Source organism: Erpetoichthys calabaricus, chromosome 2 (assembly GCF_900747795.2).
Source record: "Erpetoichthys calabaricus chromosome 2, fErpCal1.3, whole genome shotgun sequence".
NCBI lineage: Eukaryota > Metazoa > Chordata > Cladistia > Polypteriformes > Polypteridae > Erpetoichthys > Erpetoichthys calabaricus.
The window spans coordinates 151,446,252-151,463,992 of record NC_041395.2 but is presented as its reverse complement, the minus strand read 5'-3'; the positions used below and the strand labels follow the sequence as shown (position 1 = coordinate 151,463,992).

The 17,741-nt window shown below is 35.2% G+C and overlaps 2 protein-coding genes across 10 annotated transcripts in view; one reads left to right on the top strand and one right to left on the bottom strand.

The window, feature by feature from the left end:
* The window catches only part of LOC114645445 (thiamine transporter 2-like), a 30,462-nt gene extending 29,350 nt beyond the window's left edge, over positions 1–1,112 (top strand). The window contains exon 6 of the mRNA XM_028793299.2: positions 973–1,112. The gene's annotated coding sequence lies outside the window, so the exon portion shown is untranslated. The remainder of the gene's footprint in view (positions 1–972) is intronic.
* agfg1a (ArfGAP with FG repeats 1a) overlaps positions 1–17,741 on the bottom strand; it is a 153,564-nt gene that overhangs the window by 10,378 nt on the left and 125,445 nt on the right. For 3 of the 9 annotated variants that reach the window (XM_051923025.1, XM_051923020.1, XM_051923024.1), the window contains 4 exons: positions 11,023–11,191; positions 10,846–10,931; positions 997–1,113; positions 276–323 (listed from right to left, as the gene is read on the bottom strand). In XM_051923025.1, coding sequence (XP_051778985.1) covers positions 276–323; positions 997–1,113; positions 10,846–10,931; positions 11,023–11,191 — 420 coding nt within the window. The remainder of the gene's footprint in view (positions 1–275; positions 324–996; positions 1,114–10,845; positions 10,932–11,022; positions 11,192–17,741) is intronic. The other 6 variants (XM_051923026.1, XM_051923028.1, XM_051923021.1 and 3 more) reach the window with 5 other exon arrangements.

Here is a 17,741-nt window from a genome sequence, read left to right as displayed (position 1 = left end):
TACACAGCAAAAAGACTAGGACAGGCATCCACATAAGGGCAATATTCAAATAAACCACACATTAAAATTTACATGTGAGCATGGATGTGTTAGGGAAAAATAATTCATAAAAAAAGAAACTTAGGTTTTTGAGGTGATAAAATGGAAAAGGGGCACAACACATCCATGCCCCCACCTCAAAGTTCACATGCATAATGCTGGCACCTTAACATGGTAGAAGCAGTTCAACAGCACAGCCACACTTATCCAGAGTAACATGAAATGTGGCCACCTACCAAAGTGTGCCTGTGGAAATACTTGACTGTGCAGAGCTCCTAAAAGGCCTACATGAAAGCCATAAAGAGTCACAGGAAAAACAAACAATTAAGACTCCCTTTCCTTAATAAACTAAGAAGTAAAATTTACTGATTATACCAAACTTTAATATTTTTGCTCTGTTAAAATACATCATTCTTTTAAAAAGGGAATTAATATCACACTGCAACATTTTTGCAATTTTTTATATACTTAATGTTTCAGAGGAGCACTTTTTTTACAATTAAACAGAAAATAAAAAAATGGTAAAATAAATAAAAGTTTTCAAACAAATATAAGGTCTTTACTCAAAAAATAAACTTTCCTTAAACCTTTTATATCAGTAATTTAGGACAATATGAAGACATTTAGTTATTTGCTCTATGAGGTTATTAAAGGCATAGTTTTGGTTAACACATGCATGTTTATTAAAAATATAAAACAAAAAAACAACAAATACTATCAAATGACAGAATTGAACAGAATCAAACTGGAAGAAATGTTTACAGGAAATGATAAAATAACAAAATTTACAAAGAAACAAGATATTTTCTGATGTCAAATGAGAAAAAAATAAAAAGAATGACATTCTATGTACTGAAAGAGATAGTACTACAAACATTTGTCTTCTATATAAAAGATTAAACTATGAAAAAGTGTTTTTATGTTTTTAACCAGGCAAGCACAGAAGTCTATTGCTACCTGTTGCTGCTGCTGCTGCTGCTGTTGGGGGCATTCTTCCATTAGTTTGGAATGGATTTGTAGGAGCAGAAGCTGGAGCCACTGTTGGTGCCATGAATGGATTTGTTGATGTGGTGGCTTTAAAAAGAAAATGTGAATAATAAGAGACAAAACATACAATTTCACAACATTATGTCCCACCCCAACATCACATACACCACACTGTTTTGCTCTCTCCAAAGTCCTTCAGCTGCAATTCAGACATTTCCTATTCCCTATGAACCTCTCACACACAGACATCAGCTCCCTCCTAACTGAAGTCTGCTATTTGTCCAGAGTATTTCTCATAGAATTCTCTACTGTCTATTGTGTCAACTTTCATCAACATTAATTTTTGTCTATTTCTGTTCTTAAGCTGTGCAATGAGCAACATGTGTGTATCTAATATGCTTCCAGTGTACTGATGATCAGGTCCCCGATCAGGGCACAAATCTACACAACTTATACTGAGAATGTTAGATCTGAAGCTGTCCTGACTAGTGATAACACTAATCAACTGTCCAGAGTATTGGCCTTTGATCAGCAAAGGGCTTAACAGTGGCAGATATTTTTCAGATTTTACAAAACAAAATAATGAAAGCCTCTTGCATGCTCAGATGTCCACTGTCTTTATCCTTTAAAGATTGGTGCATTATTAGAAGGGCTCAAATTTCAGTTTCATTTAAGTGGATCACCCTAAAATGTATTTAATTTCAAGGATATCTGAACAAGCTAGTCTGCTTTACTTTAGTTCTTATTAAATGAAAACATACTTATATAAAACAGGAGTAAGGGTAAATGAAAATGATCTCTAGCAAACTATGCACATTTAAATATTTTAATAATTATAAGTAGTGAAGAGGACAACTCATAACATCTTACTAAATCACAAAAGAAGTTTATGTGGAGTAGATAATTTACAGAGCGTCACAAAAGGAGGTGGTAATGTTCTTTTAGTAATGTTTTGCTTGACCTGTTTACTGTTCTGTTATTTGACAACTGACTACTTATTGTCATGATTCAGACATTTTTCAGATATACTGCTATAGAAAATTATTTTCTTCATTTAGTTGGCTTTCAGATCTTCCAAAATCTACTTAACATTAACATTTCTGTAATGCAAAAGCAAACAATAAAAACCTAAAGCTGCAAATATTGCGAAATTCAAAAAATGCAACCAGGGCCAGTTAAAAAAAACTCCCTCTGGAGGAGGCAGCCTATTATGATCCTTTCAGTTTACAATCCAAAAATGAAAAAATAAGCTTCTAGCTATGGCTGAAGCCACTTTAAAAGAAAAAAACAGCCCAATCCTGTATTAAATAAAGCTGTTTAAATTTAAGACTTACTGTTTATATGGATTTCTGTGACCTTCAATGAAATTAAAAGTGTACCTGGCAATAAATTGATTTAGGTGCTTTGGAAAGATTCCTGCATTGCATCAGATGCAGTGCCCCATGGTCATGAATTGGATAAAGCAGGTAGAAAATGAAAGGATAACTAGATGAAAAAAAAATTATGTTTACATTTTGATTTTGTTTTGTCATGGTGCAGATGTTCAATGCTTTAATCAATGTGTGAAATAGTAAATTTCAATATGACACTTATGGGACAACTGAACACAGTACAGCATCCTAAAACTGGAAAACAGATTCAAACAACAGATTGTAATCATTTTTAAATGAATTCGAAGAACAGAATTATTCACAAAAGTCACAGATAGTGCACCTTCACTATCAGTTGTGCTTTTGTTATACTGCTAGTTTATCATATGGTAAAGGATCTTTAAAATTTTGCTTTCTTTCTATAATTCCATTTACATTTTCCTTTTTAGCCCCACATTCAAAAATACACAGACACTGACATTTTAAGTCATGTCAGGTAAAGGAAGCTGCTAAAAAAAGAATACACTACATCATAAAACCATCATAAGTTATCAAATTATTTCCTCAATTTTAAAATTTCTATTCATTACTTTTATCTTCATTTTGTTATTTATATAATGCTACCATTTTGTTACTGTTTACAACGAGGCATTTTAAACTAACTCTGTTCAGAGCAGTTTGATTATTGTGAAAAAATCTTCATTGGTCCTAGATAAATGCATTAATAATTTTTCTGCAATTAGTTTGCGAACTACAGAAGATACCTGAACCCTGTGCACATCTGTATGCTACATAACTAAGTAAAACTAATCTATCAATGAATATTTTGTATTTATATGGCACTTTTCATTTTCAACATAAACAGTTAAAACTAAAGGCAGCACGTAATTTTTGCTTCCATGGAAAAGAAAGCAACACCAGACATATGTACAATTTTTGAAACTGGATTGTTTAAGCAATTAAAAATTCTGAGAGTAATGTACAGTAAGTGAAAAATGATCACCTAAATCATATAGGATCAAAATATTATAACGCTGTATAAAAAGTTAAGCATTTAGAAAGTACAAGGACAACTGCAACTGTATAAAACTAAAATCAAGAACTGTACTTAGCATGAGTTCTCTTAAGGGGCATATCCCTTTCAAGATGGAAGAAGCCCATTTAAAACAACAACAAAAAAGATTTATTTTAGTAGTGTTATTTTGCTTGACCACAGTGAAGAAGAAGCAAATCCACCTTCTTTATTTCAAGGTAGTAACAATATCCTAGACATGTTGACAGGCCTTACTTTTCCTCCAAAATGTGCTGCATTATTAGTGGCCTTCAATGCAAAGTTAACAATCAGTTAAAACTATAGTGCTATGTAAAAGTTTGGGCACCCCTGATAAAATTCACTGTCAATTTATAATTTGTTAAGTTTTTGAGGCAAAAACTTCATTTTAACATATTTTATAACTTATGGACACAGCAACATTTTAGTAGTGAAATATTTTTTTCTTGGACCAACAGAACAGATTTAACGTGCATGTAAACAAAAATAGGCAGGTGCATAATTTTGGGTGCCCCAAAGGAATAATCCCATCAATATTTAGTAGAGCCTCCTTTTGCTGAAATAACAGCCTGTAGACGCCTGCTATAGATACTGACAAGTCCCTGAATTCTGACTGGTGGTATTTTGGACCATTCTTCCATACAAAATGCCTCCAGTTCAGTCAGGTTTGATGGCTTCCAAGCATGGACAGCCTGCTTCAAATCAATCAATCCATCCATACATTTTCAATGATGTTCAGGTCTGGGGACTGGGATGGACATTCTAGAACATTGTACTTGTGCCTCTGCATGAATTCCTTGGTAGATTTTGAACGGTGCTTTAGATCATTGTCGTGCTGAAACATCCAACCCTGGAGTAACTCACTTTGTGACTGACTCTTGAACATTCTTGTCAAGAATCTGCTGATACTGGGATGAATTCATGTGGCCCTTGACTGTAAAAAGGTTTCTAGTACCTGTGCTAGCCACATAGCCCCATAACATGATGAACCCTCCACCAAATTTTGCAGCAGGCAGCAAGTTTTTCTCCTGGAATGCTATATGATTTTTTTGCCATGCTTAGCGCTTCTGGTTGTGACCAAACAACTCTGCCTTAGTCTCATCTGTCCACAGTATTTTTTTCCAAAATGTTTCTGGCTTGTCCAGATGCGCTTTTGCATACCTCATGCCACTCTTCTTGTACATCACCCTTCCACTGAGCTGTTCCCAGTACAAACTGTGCTGGACTATGGAACTATATACGATGACACCATCAGCAGTCAGATGTTCTTATAGCTCTCTGTAGGTGGTCAGTGGTTTGTCTGTGACCATTCTAACCAGCCTTTGGTAGTGCCTTTGAGATATTTTTCTTGTCCTACCACATCTTTCCTTCACAAAAACTGTTCCTGTGGTCTTCCATTTCCTAACTATATTTCTGATTGTGGAGACAGACAGTCCAAACCTTTGTGATAATTTCTTATACCATTCACCTAATTCATAATGACGAATTCTCTCAGTTTTTTAGGTCAGTAGAGAGTTTTGTTTAGAGGTTACCATGTTGCCATTCTCTGAGAGAGAACCAAGTACAAGCACAACTAGCAATTACCTATGTTATATAGTTGCATCTGTCTTTATAGTTTAAGGTCTAATGAGCTAATGAAAGCAATTTTGTGCTGCAACCTGTCAGCAATGACTACAGTTCTTCAAATTAACGCAATTAAAGGGGTGCCCAAACCTTTGCACATCCAATTTTTTACATTTTATTTCATACAACTCAATTATGCTACACTGAGAATTATGGTCTGATAAACATCCCCTTGTCTACATTTCTATAGTAAAAAATGGCATATTGCTGTGATCTTCTCTTATGAAGACAAATTATCATGCAACCTCAGAGGGGGGCCCAAACATTTACATAGCACTATATATGTTGTTTTTTGTTAACTTCACCACACTAACACAAACGTAGCTGTAGCACACATTTTTTATTCACATTTCTAAACCTCAGTGATATTTCAAAACTGCACTATTGAATCCCTAATCATAACAGCAATGCATCCATTGACACACACTGTTGCGTCCATGACCTTAGAAACGAAATAGTGCATTAACAGTCACAAAATGTGACCTTGCTCACTGACCATATCAACACTTTAAACAAAAGCAATGGGAAAAGCTGTGAGCTCATTTGGCTAGTTGATTTTTGGGAAACAGTATTCGATTAACTCACATAAAAAGGCTATACCCAATAATTAAATCGATTAGTTGATTCTTTTTAATTTGCGTTCAGAAAGTTAACATCCTTGCTACAATATAGTGCCTGAAACAATCCTGCTTTGCTACATCTTGTTCTATTTAAACAAACGCGAGGACAGGATTTAAGCTACACATCAAGTGTGATACAGTGCTGTTTGCAATCATGTTGAGGTGTGTTTCACTGCTTCATTAGCGCGGGCATAAGATACCTAGGCATTCTTCGACCAATACATTACATTACTTAACATGAGGACAAGAGCTGTACCACTGAACGTCAAAGAAGCCACTATGAGGTTGAAAGGCATAATTAAAACCATTAGAGACACAAGTAAAATCTTGGGATTATCCAAATCAACTGCCTGGAATATCATTAAAATGACACTGGTGAGTTCAGCAATCACACAGGGACTGGTAGGACAAGGAAGACTTCCACTGTTAATGATAGAAATTTCTCAATATAGTAAAGAAAAAGTCCTGAACATCAGTCTTCAGGAGGAAGATCTGCAAGTGTCAGCGACTAGCAAACCACTACTTAGCCACAAAAACAGGATGGCAAGATAAAGATTAATCTGTATCAGAGTTATGACAAGAGCAAAGTGTGGAGATGATAAACAACTGTCCAACATCCAAAGCATACCACCTCATCTGTTAAAGATCATGGTGGGGGTGTTATGATTTGGGCAGATACAGCTGCCACAGGAACTGGCACACTTATCTTCATGGATAACAGAACTGCTGATGACAGTTGCACAATGAATTCTGAGGGGTATAGAAACATCTTATCTGCTTAAGTTCCAGTAAATGCCCCCCAACCCACCCTACAACAAGATAATGATCCCTAACATACTGCTAAGGCAAAAAGAAACTTCTTGAATGGTCAAGCCAGTTACCCAATTTAAATCTAACTGAACATGCTTTCCATATGCTGATGAGAAAACTAAAGGGGACAAGCCCCCGAAACAAGCAGGAACTGAAGATGGTTGCATTAGAGGCTTAGCAGAACATCACCAGAGAAGATACTCAGCCTCTGGAGATGTCTATGAATCATAGACTTCAAGCAGTCATTGCATGCAAGGCATAAGCAACAAAGTACTAAATATGACTGGTTTAATAGATATACCATTGGCATGTCCCTAACATTATGGTGCCCTGAAATACAGCGGACCATGTATAAACAGTGTACTTTCCAAATGGCGTGACTGAAATGTATGCAAATTCTCTTATATTAAAGTCTGCAATGTTCACTTTAACCATGTCTGAATTGTTTGATTTGTAATTTTCAACTATGGAGCAGTGGAGTAACATCAAGGAAAAATGTGTTTCAAACATAAGGTTTGAAATGAGGTGTACACTGTACCCTGACATGAGCCCCAGAGTTAGAAGCATTAAGCTTCAACAGATACTTCTCAGTGAGTATGTAATGTGGGTTTCAATCTAAACTCAAACAATTTTACTAGTAAAAAACATGCTTAATACTGGGGATGACATTCATGTGCGTATAAACGGCAGGAGTCTGATACTGTGTGCACTGCTTGCCTTGTGCTGGAGTAGATACTGTGATTGTACATTAAATACTAAAACAGTTATTACATCAAGTTCAGATATGTGGGTGAAATTTGTAACAAGGCACTGAAGAACAGATATATGGGATCTAGGGTGTTTTATGAAACAGATGGGATGTCTACTTCCAAGATGGGCTATATTTGAACTAGAGTTGTCAAAAGCATCGAAAAATTGATAAGTACCAATTTTAACATTTTAAAATTACAAATTTGTGATGGTATAAATTCTACAGCCCATATTAATAAGCACTTCCAGCTCTCGATAGCTCGATTTACTTCAGCAGTGTCACAGCTTTCATAAGAGGGAAGCCAGTGTGGCGTCTGTAAGTGCTCCGACTTTGCGGCAAATGGGGACAGAAAACCAAAAGATGAACGCAACACTGGCAAGTGAGTCAATACAAAAATTTCGAGAGGGATCTTATTTCTAATATGGAAATGTTAATAAGTACCTGTATGAGCCTGTAAACAGTTGTGTTTGAAGTAGGGATGCAACATTTTTTTTTTTCTGTAGGTTAAAATGTTTTTTGTAGCTATTTTAATGTTTAACGCATCAGGACAGGAGTCTGCAAATGTTTTTACTTGCAGACTAGTTTCATTCTGTGATGTTCACTCAGGGCAAGATGGGCAACAAACACTCTATTGCTCACTCGATTTTTCAGAACTCACCGTGAAGTGTGTTGCTGTAGTACATTACTTTCCTTTATTTTATTAGGAACAAATTTAAAATTTTATTTCATCACATTTACTATATAATGCACAGTAATATAAATTTTCAGTGCTCAATTGCATAAACTGTGGCACTACTCCTCCATGTGTTCATAAACTTCCAACTGTGCTTTACAGCATGTGTAGTATTTAATATGTCAGATCTCATTTGTAGTCCAGCAAGAGCAAGCCATCACCTTTCAAGGAAGAGAACACTGACATGATTATCTTTCTTTCAAAATATTTGGAAATTACAAAGACATCACAATTTTTAAATACAAAAATGCAATATGCATTGTTTGAATTTATGCAAAGCTTTTAAATGTGTTAGTGGTCTGTGTGTGTGTTAGCTTTCTGAATAGTTGTTTACAGAATTAATGTTCTTTTAACTTGAAGGTTTAATATTTGTTTCAATATAATATGCATACTGTTTACAAAAGATTGCAATATGTATTCAGTTTATGTTAAATGACATTTATAACATTTTATTGTACTACATCAGTAACAGTATTTGTTTTCATCAATATAAAAAAAAAAAATGTTGACCAGATTTAAACTTTACTTTTTCTTGTTTACAGAACTTTTACCTTCTACAAAATATGCAGTACTTGAAGTATCTGCATTTAAAGACTAAACTTTCTATTGATTCCTTTCATCAATGTTAAGACTTTAATGCATACAGAACTGCAATTTATTTAAATACACATTTTATTGTGTTTTGTAATATACTATATTGGGTATGGAAAATGGTATCGAGCTTGAATACTTAGTATAGAGGTTTGAAATTTTGGTATTGTGACAACCCTAATTTCTGGGACTCGTCTTTCCAGGCATTTGCTTCTTCGGTTTTATATGCAACAGTAAAACTTAATTTAATAGCAATAAAATCAACAACAACAAAAAAAAACCGATAGGAAAGAATACAATTATTTTAATAAAACTGCAGAAGAGTTACAGCTTTCAACACGCTTATACAACACATAAAATGTTCACATGCATTCAAAGCCACTCAAACACCTCCACTGTTTATTGTGGAATTTTCACCAGACAGTAGACCTTCACCCTTCTTTGAATCCCTCTTTTATAAAACTTAGATGCACCAGAAGCACTTTTCTTCAATCAAGAACATCTCACTTTCCTAGAACTTTATCAACGGATCTCCTTTTTCCAACACGCATTACAATTAAACGTTTAAATAAAAAATGTAAACGTCTAAATTAAAAAAGTAAAAAACACTATTAATATTTAAACACAACCATTGTACCCATGCTGACAAAAACAACTTCACAGGTGAAATCATTAGCAGAACACAGTGTGCAGCATAGGTACAGTCAGATAGGCCAGAAACTAAACTCTTTCAATTTGAGTCCATAAATGCTAAATACATCTGTTGTAAGAAAAACCTTAAATTAACAATTTAAAGCATCAAAAGTCAATCTTTAGACAATATAACACGAACAGGTGACATTAGCTGTGCTCATTAATAGGGCTACTGTATTAAATATTTTCATATTATTTCAATAAAACACAAAAGTGAAAACAGCAAATAACATATGCCCAAATATAATCAAAAATACTGTATCTGGAACCTTTGACTATGCATAACATTTTAGCTGAAATCTGTTTATGCAGCAAAAAATCATTTTGACAAAGTATCAAAACTTTCACTTTAGATTGCTTTGCATTTGTATTTTAGAAATATTTTTATTTTAAATTGGAAACAGACTTATTGCTATAAATGTCAAGAACAATATTGGCTGAAGTTAATTCCTTGGGACTGAAAAATACCAATAGATGACATGAAGGAGAGATAGGGAGAGAGCAGCATTTATCATAGTCAAAAGGTTATGAGCTTATTTTATTAAATAAGCAGTATACACAGTACTATTCAAATATTCACATTTGTGCAGTGTTTATTCATTCACATAAACACTATATAATATTATAATAAATAAAGTGAGAAGAGCTTCTTACAGTTTCCAAAAAAGTATTAATGTAATATCTTAGTGTTTTGTTAATTCCACCAACAGCACATCTGATTTAAATTAATAACAAAGTAATTAATGGAACATGGTGTGCTAGTTAAGTAATTTAAAAACAATATTGTGATTAACTACAAATAATAGGGTAACTGGGGCAGAGTTTTAGAAATGGGTAAGCTAACATGTTTTCAAAGACATACAGTAAACCTGTAGTTTTGTTTCGACAAGGATATAGTCAGCAAACAACAGCACAACAAATCAGGTTTTCAAGATGTGGTGCTCAAGCAGTCATAAAGAAATATGAAGAAGTTAGATAAACTGAAGACAGAAAAAGTGTTACATGATAAACAGTACCAAAAATCACTTCCTTTAACATTTCAAAAGGAAATCCAGAAAAGTGCTTGTTCAGCATCTGGCAGTACACAATTTCACTTTGTGAGAAAGTCTTCAAAGTAATCCTAAAAGGTAAGTTGCAGCTAAGAAACCATTCTTGTAGAAACAGAAAAAATCAGAACAGCATGCACTACATTAAAAAAAAAATCATGGTGTGACAGCCTGTAGAGGGAAGTCTTATGGAGTGGTGATACCATTATGTCAGAAGAGTCTGTCTTAATTACATTCCTGTCTGCAGCCTACTATGTAGCACAATCACAGCTAATGTCACAGTTTGACGGTACCTTTTAGCCAAAAACATTGGGAATATAGTCATAATCAACAGAATGATAGGGTCTTAGAAATATAACTAGAGTTTCATTCATGTTTATGCTTATCCTAAACTTATATAGTGTTTTCACAAAAAACAAAACAAGCTTTAAAATTATTTTTTTAAGTGGTAGAACTTTTGAATAGTACAATTATCAAAAATTATAATATTTTCAACCTTTATTAATAAATATGGTACAACTATGTTCTTACTTTCCAGCCTACCTCCAAATCCAGCAGGGATGCTTGGTATTGCTTGCTGACTCTGTGCTTGTGTAGCTCCTGTCCCAAAGACACTGCTACAACCAGAAAACACCATGGATGCACCCATTACTTAAAATATTTGGATAATTTCCACAATGGAAATCCAAAATATCAACATATACTTACCTGCTAACACTACTAGTTGTACTATAGACATTACTAGTTGGTGCAGTTGAGCTGAAAACACTGTCCAGCTCTGCTAAGGCTGCATATCGGTCTCCTCCTATAGAAGCCGGGTGGCTTGGGGGTGCTAAAGCAGGAGCAGAATTAACATTACTCGCCTGTCCACCAGCGCCTTGAAATAAAAAAAAAAAATAGAAGAAAAAAGAAAAATTAAGTTAATATAAAATCTAATCTCTTGAAGGTGTGTAGGCTTTAAATTGAAAAGAGGGACAGGTTAAAGCTTTTCTCGATGGTATGATGAAGATTTCACCTTCATCATTTATTAGTGGAGTAGTACTTATGGTGTCCGCAAATTTTAACATGTACCCCTTTTTATTGAACAATTAAAGATCTTCAGTCATGAAATAGAGAACAAAATGCAATAGTTTCACAGATGGACAAATTTAGTGTAATCTGATATCCAAACCATTGAAGCCTCTTACAGTTGGAAAGACAGTATATATAAATGCAAGGTTTAATGTTAGACATGTCTGATTCACCCATGTGACAAAATAAAAATAGGCCTTCATTACTCTGCTACGCACACAGGCATACACAAAAAAGAAAAACAGCCTATTCATTATCAGCACAAAAAAGAAAATGTACTACTACAGCACAAATACTAAGCTTCAAATAATAATAACAATCAAATAAGAGCAGTAAAGCCCTATATACAAGACTAAACCTCCATTTTTTTTCCAAAAGAAATTACATTGTTATTATTTTTGTGATCAAATTTGTATTCAGTTCAACAAATGTAAAAGGGAAACAATTACTAATTGTGAAGGAACAAAAGACTAAATGCATAAAAAGAGAAAATACCACCCAGATCCCTTAAGATAGTTGCTATAATAAATAAAGATAAAGACAGCCCAGACAGAGGACACAAGACACATCAATTTTTTTATTAGTGAGTTGAAGGGGAGAATAGAAAATAAGGGTACAGAAAACAGCACTGTTCCATGGATAGCCATGATAAGGCACTAACAAAAAGGGCTAATTCAACTCCAGGCAGAACAGAGGATGTACATCCAATACCTCCAAAAGTAAATCAGGGAGATCCGAGGGAGAATTGTTGAAAAAGGAGGATGTCATTGATGTACAATGAGATTCTTTGGAAGACACTGAGCAAACTGATGGGGTGATCAGATACAGTTCAATTTGGTCTATTGTTAGAGGCTTAAGACAGAAAAAGAGATTGAAGGATAAAGGACAGCCTTCTCTGGCACCTTATTAAACGAAAAAGTGTTACGAGATTTTGTAATCCATAATACGACTGCTGAAGGGAAGGAAGAAATAGTTTTAAATAATATTAAGAATTTCTATCATGAACTCCATGAAACCTGGAGCCTACCAAAAAAATGCCTAATTTATTTGGTCAAAGTGGGAGATGGCAGCCTAGGACGATACAAATGAGGCTCCTTCGATATTAAAAAAGATGTGGTAAATATTTTCAGAAGCATTCCAGGACTGAATAAAACTGGTTCGATCAAAATAAACGTATTTGTGGATGTCAGGTTGGAAAGTCTTTCAGGAACTTAACATTAGAGTTTACTTAAGAAATTGGGTAGCACTTTGAACAATTAAAGTGCAGTCTAAACAACTAGATGATTGTTTTCCTGTTTTAAAATATGTGCAAAAATTCCTAAAATAATCAAGGAATTAATTTCTGTGGAGGTGATGAAGAGTTTAAACATTTGAAAAGTGTTTTAGACAACATACTGCTTACAAATGTTTTATAAAAGCTCAAGAGGAAGACAATTAGGCCCCGACAATCCACCTTTACTTGCAGAGTCTAAAGATTCCCCAGGTTGAGTCATTGAAAGTGGGGAGTCTAATAGAGAAGCTTCTTCCTTCCTAAAAAAGAACTTCAATTAGATTTAAGATGGGTTGGAACTTTTCAAAAATAACTACAAAGTCTGTTTAAGTGGTTTATTAGTTATCGCCCCCAGTTTAGGTTTGATGATGAAAATATGGCCAAAAGAATTCCACCTTCCAAGCCTAAGAGACAACAATTTACTGTGTTTTGTCTCAGACACAAAGTATCAAGCCCATGTGTGGTGGACCTTAAATTGAACAATTCTGGGAAGCAGCATATGTATTTGCAAGGTATCTGGTAAGAAAAATACTCATACTTGGGTCCACCACATGAAGGCAAACGCTCTCTAAAGGGGAGAGACATGACTCAAGCTTGGAAAAATGTTATTTAAAATGAGTGATACCTCTTGCAAATGCTTATATGAAATCGTTGATCAATCTTTATAGATAGTGAAATGTAGAGAAATGCAGTGTCATTCTTGAACAAGAATTAATCGAAATGAATGTCTAGTTTGGAAGAGATGTTTTGGCAAAAATCAACATTTTCAAATAAAGGATACAACCTTGAGCAGGTGGTACACAGTGAAAGAGGAAAATAGGGATTTACAGTATTACAAAGATGGCATGAGACTGAAATAAAAATGTACCAAAACATAATGAAGGAGAAAATAAATAATTTTTTGGTGGTGGGGTTCATCGGTTAGTATCAACCAAACATATCATAGGTGAACTTAAAAAGAAAAAAGGTAGAAAGACAGTTACACTGATGAATAGAGATGGGGAATTAACTTAATGGTGGATTCACATGGAAACTTAAGTCAATGCTGAGGAATTACTTCAGAATTTTTTTTTAAATCTGACTGGTTTGATTTCACAAGAGTTATAACATTTGCTTTCAAAGCAAGGCATATATTCAGCTATTAAGGATAAATTCCTTAAGGAAACCAAAGTCTATCTTATTTGCCAGAGACAAAGACATTTCATCTTTTAACATTTGAGCTTTTATGTCTAATGCTCCATGAAGCAACTGTTATGCTAGCTGAAACAATGATTGGAGAAAATGTAAGAAACTTAAGGAAACAAATGAACGAAACTAACACAGGGCTTAACCGTGTCACCACAGCTCAACACTTCTTGTAGCACAAGCAATGAAAACCACTCATAGGACTCTCACGCCAACATAACCTGAAATACCCCTCCTGCCAACATTCATTAAATAATCATGAGAAACCCTTGTCTTGTATCTCTTACAGCCACAAATAACACCTGAAAAGTGCAATTGGAAATTAAATCCAGACTATCAACAGACTGCAATTTATAAAAGTATGTGAAAAAACATAGCACAAAAATACAGGAAGGGACACCAGAGAGAAGAGCACAAGAGCTTCTTAACACATGGCTCCCAGAGGTCAGAAAAGACTCAGAAAGTGAAACAGTGGAACAAGTCATCCTACAAAACTCAGCAGCCAAAGTGACCCAGACTGAAATGTGCTAGTCCAATCTGAAATCAGCAATAGCAATGTAGGGTAGTGACCAAATACAAATTGTAAAATAAAGGACACTTGTAAAAAAATAACAATAATAATAATAAATAAATAAAAATCATGCTCAGATCCAAATAATATAATATGACCCACAGCGTGAGTCTGTTCCAAAAGCAACAGATTCCAGATCTTTCACTTCATCATAGATTATGTTACCAGAGACGTGATAGCTTGACAAAAGCTGGGGCTGCAAACACACAGACAGGCTCATCTTTTTATTATGGGCACCACTGCCATCCTAGGTAGGACTGTTTTTGGGATAAACCTGGATAAGAGATTAATTCAATGGCCTTCAAATGACAGATGACTTGCATTTTATTAGGTCATTTAAGAACTAATTGAAATTCAACATAATTAAAAAGACCTCACAATAAGGGCTGCAATTTTGATTAAAGAATTGAATTAAGATTAATCACACAATTAAAATTTTTAATCGAAATTATCTGTGTGTTAATCATAATTTATCACATTTCCTTCAAGCATATTAATGTTTCTATAAAACAGAAATAACTCTGTGATTAATTTTAATTATTATTCGCCTGTGGATATTAAATTATTTCACTTTACTGAATAGTTATGAATAGAAACAACTGAATAAACTGCGAAATACTAATCAGTAAACAGCTCAGTATTTTTTTAAATTTTGAAACACATCACAATGTAAATTAGTCTAGGACTTTGATTGGTTCAGTCAATAATTCTGACTTTTAAGTGATATAAAAATGAAAAAAAAAGACGTTATTGATTTTCTCACTGTTTACTCAACCAGATGCTTAGGTATACTAGTTTATTTGCACTGGCTGTTCAAAGGAGGATATCTAGATACAGAAAAAAAAAATCATAAGTGACTGGAGTTGGGAAACGTTAACTGGTAAAATTAACTTAGTTATGTTACTCATTACTTATAAAAAAAGTAAGTATATAATTAATTACATTACTTAATTATACAATTACTTACTATAGAAAGTGTTAACAAAATGTGGTTTTCTTTTGCGTTATTTTTTTCTTCTAGTATTGATATGAAACACATGCTTCTAATCAAAATAAATCTATTTCTTTGAAAAAGGAATATTACAGTATTCATTATTACTTCACTCCAGATCAAGAAAGATAACAACATAACTGAAAACAGACTGAAAAAACACTTTTAAATATGTACCATGGCTATGGATCATACAGCCTGATAGGTTTATTTATTTATGAATGTTTAAATTGCATATTGTTGTAGAATGTATCATTTATGAATTAGAAAAAAAATTATCTTAACCTGCATCCCTAAAGGATGGAAATATTAGCATGATCACTATAATATAGGCTAATGTACAGTAGGTTATAATGCAGACTACAGTAGGTAACATGCAATTATTTAACAGCAACAACATACCATGGCTGCTTTGGGGGAAGTCTGAGTAAGGTATAAGGAACTGAGCAATTCTACTCTGTGCTATCTGCTCTTTAACTACTTGGGTAGCACCTCCGCTGTCCTCATTTTTGCAAAATCTGCCCTTAAGTATTTAAATGTGTCTCTTTGTCCTTGTTGCAGAGTTTATTTTAAAGTAACACCTGAGATTTACACTACAAATTCCTTTCATAATTTGAAACACTTCAATAAAGTCCCATTCTAAACTGTGTTTTTTTTTTAAACTGAAAAGGTTCATCTTCTTCAGTACTTCCTCATAGCTAATACTTCTTAGCCCTGGAATCAGTCTAATGACTCTCCTCTGTGTTTTTATTTTTTTGTCTTACACGGTTATGTGAAATTTTGATATGGAGAACAAAACTGAATACAGCACTCCAGATGATGCTTCACTAGCCCAGTTAGGTCCATTAGTATTTGGATAGTGACACAATTTTTGTAATTTTGGCTCTATATGCCACCACAATGAATCTGAAATGAAGAAATAATTACATGATTGAAGTGTAAGCTTTCAGCATGAATTTAAAAGGTTTAGCAGAAATATGAGCCATTTAGGAATGGGAATATGGGAATATTGTTGAAGATTACAATTTTTTTTAATGTTTAATACATAATCTATATTATAATTCACTAAGCTGACAGAACAAGCAAGACAACCATGGGATACGCACAACATAGCCACGCCCGCCAACTCACAGAGACCCGCCCACCAAAGCTGAGACCATGGGATACAACGACAACTCACGGAAGCCACGCCCGCCGACAACACAGAGACCCGCCCACCAACGCTAAGACCATGGGATACGACGACAACTCACAGACCCACACCCAGCAACTGTAAGAATTCACTAAGTCCATGGCAAGCAAGATGCATGCAAGACAGAGCCACGCCCACCAACAGTTCACAAAGCAGCTGACCATGGCACACGCACGACAGAGCCACGCCCACCAACAATTCGAGCGAAAGCAAAAGCATTTGCCAAGAATGTTTTCATTAATCAAGAATGAAAGTCGGAGGTTCGAAGATGGTCACATACCGTCGTAGTTCCGACCATAAACGATGCCGACTGGCGATCCGGCGGTGTCATTCCCATTACCCGCAGGGCAGCCAACCGGGTAACCAAAGTCTTTGGGTTTCGGAGGGAGTATGGTTGCAAAGCTGAAACTTAAAGGAATTGATGGAAGGGCACCACAAATGTGTGGAGCCTTTCGCTTAATTTGACTCAACATGGGAAACCTCACCTGGCCCGGACACAGACAGGATTGACAGATTGATAGCTGTTTCTTGATTCTGTGGGTGGTGGTGCATGGCCGTTCTTAGTTGGTGGAGCAATTTGTCTGGTTAATTTAGAAAACAAACGAGACTGCAGCCTGCTAAATAGTTACACGACCCAAGAGCGGTCGGCATCCAAATTCTTAGAGGGACAAGTGGCTTTCAGCCACGTGGGATTGAGCATTAACAGGTCTGTGATGCCCTAGGATGTCCGGTACTGCACACGCGCTACACTGAATGGATCAACGTGTGTCTATCCAGCGCAGAGGCGCGTGGGTAAGCCGTTGAACCCCAATCGTGATGGAGACCGGGGCTTGCAATTGTTCCCCACAAACGAGGAATTCCCAGTAAGTGCGGGTCATACGCTCTCGCACTGATTACGTCCCTGCCCTTTGTACATTATTGAATGCTTCTAGCAAAATACGAATTGCTGTTTCTTTCTCTCCTCCAGATGACTATATAATAAATCACTGAAAAAATCCATTCATTATACAACCCGCTATATCCTAACTACAGGGTCAGAGGGGTCTGCTGGAGTAAATCCCAGCCAACACAGGCCGCAAGGCAGGAAACAAACCCCGGGCAGGGCGCCAGCTCACTGCAGGGCACCCACACACACACACCAGGGACA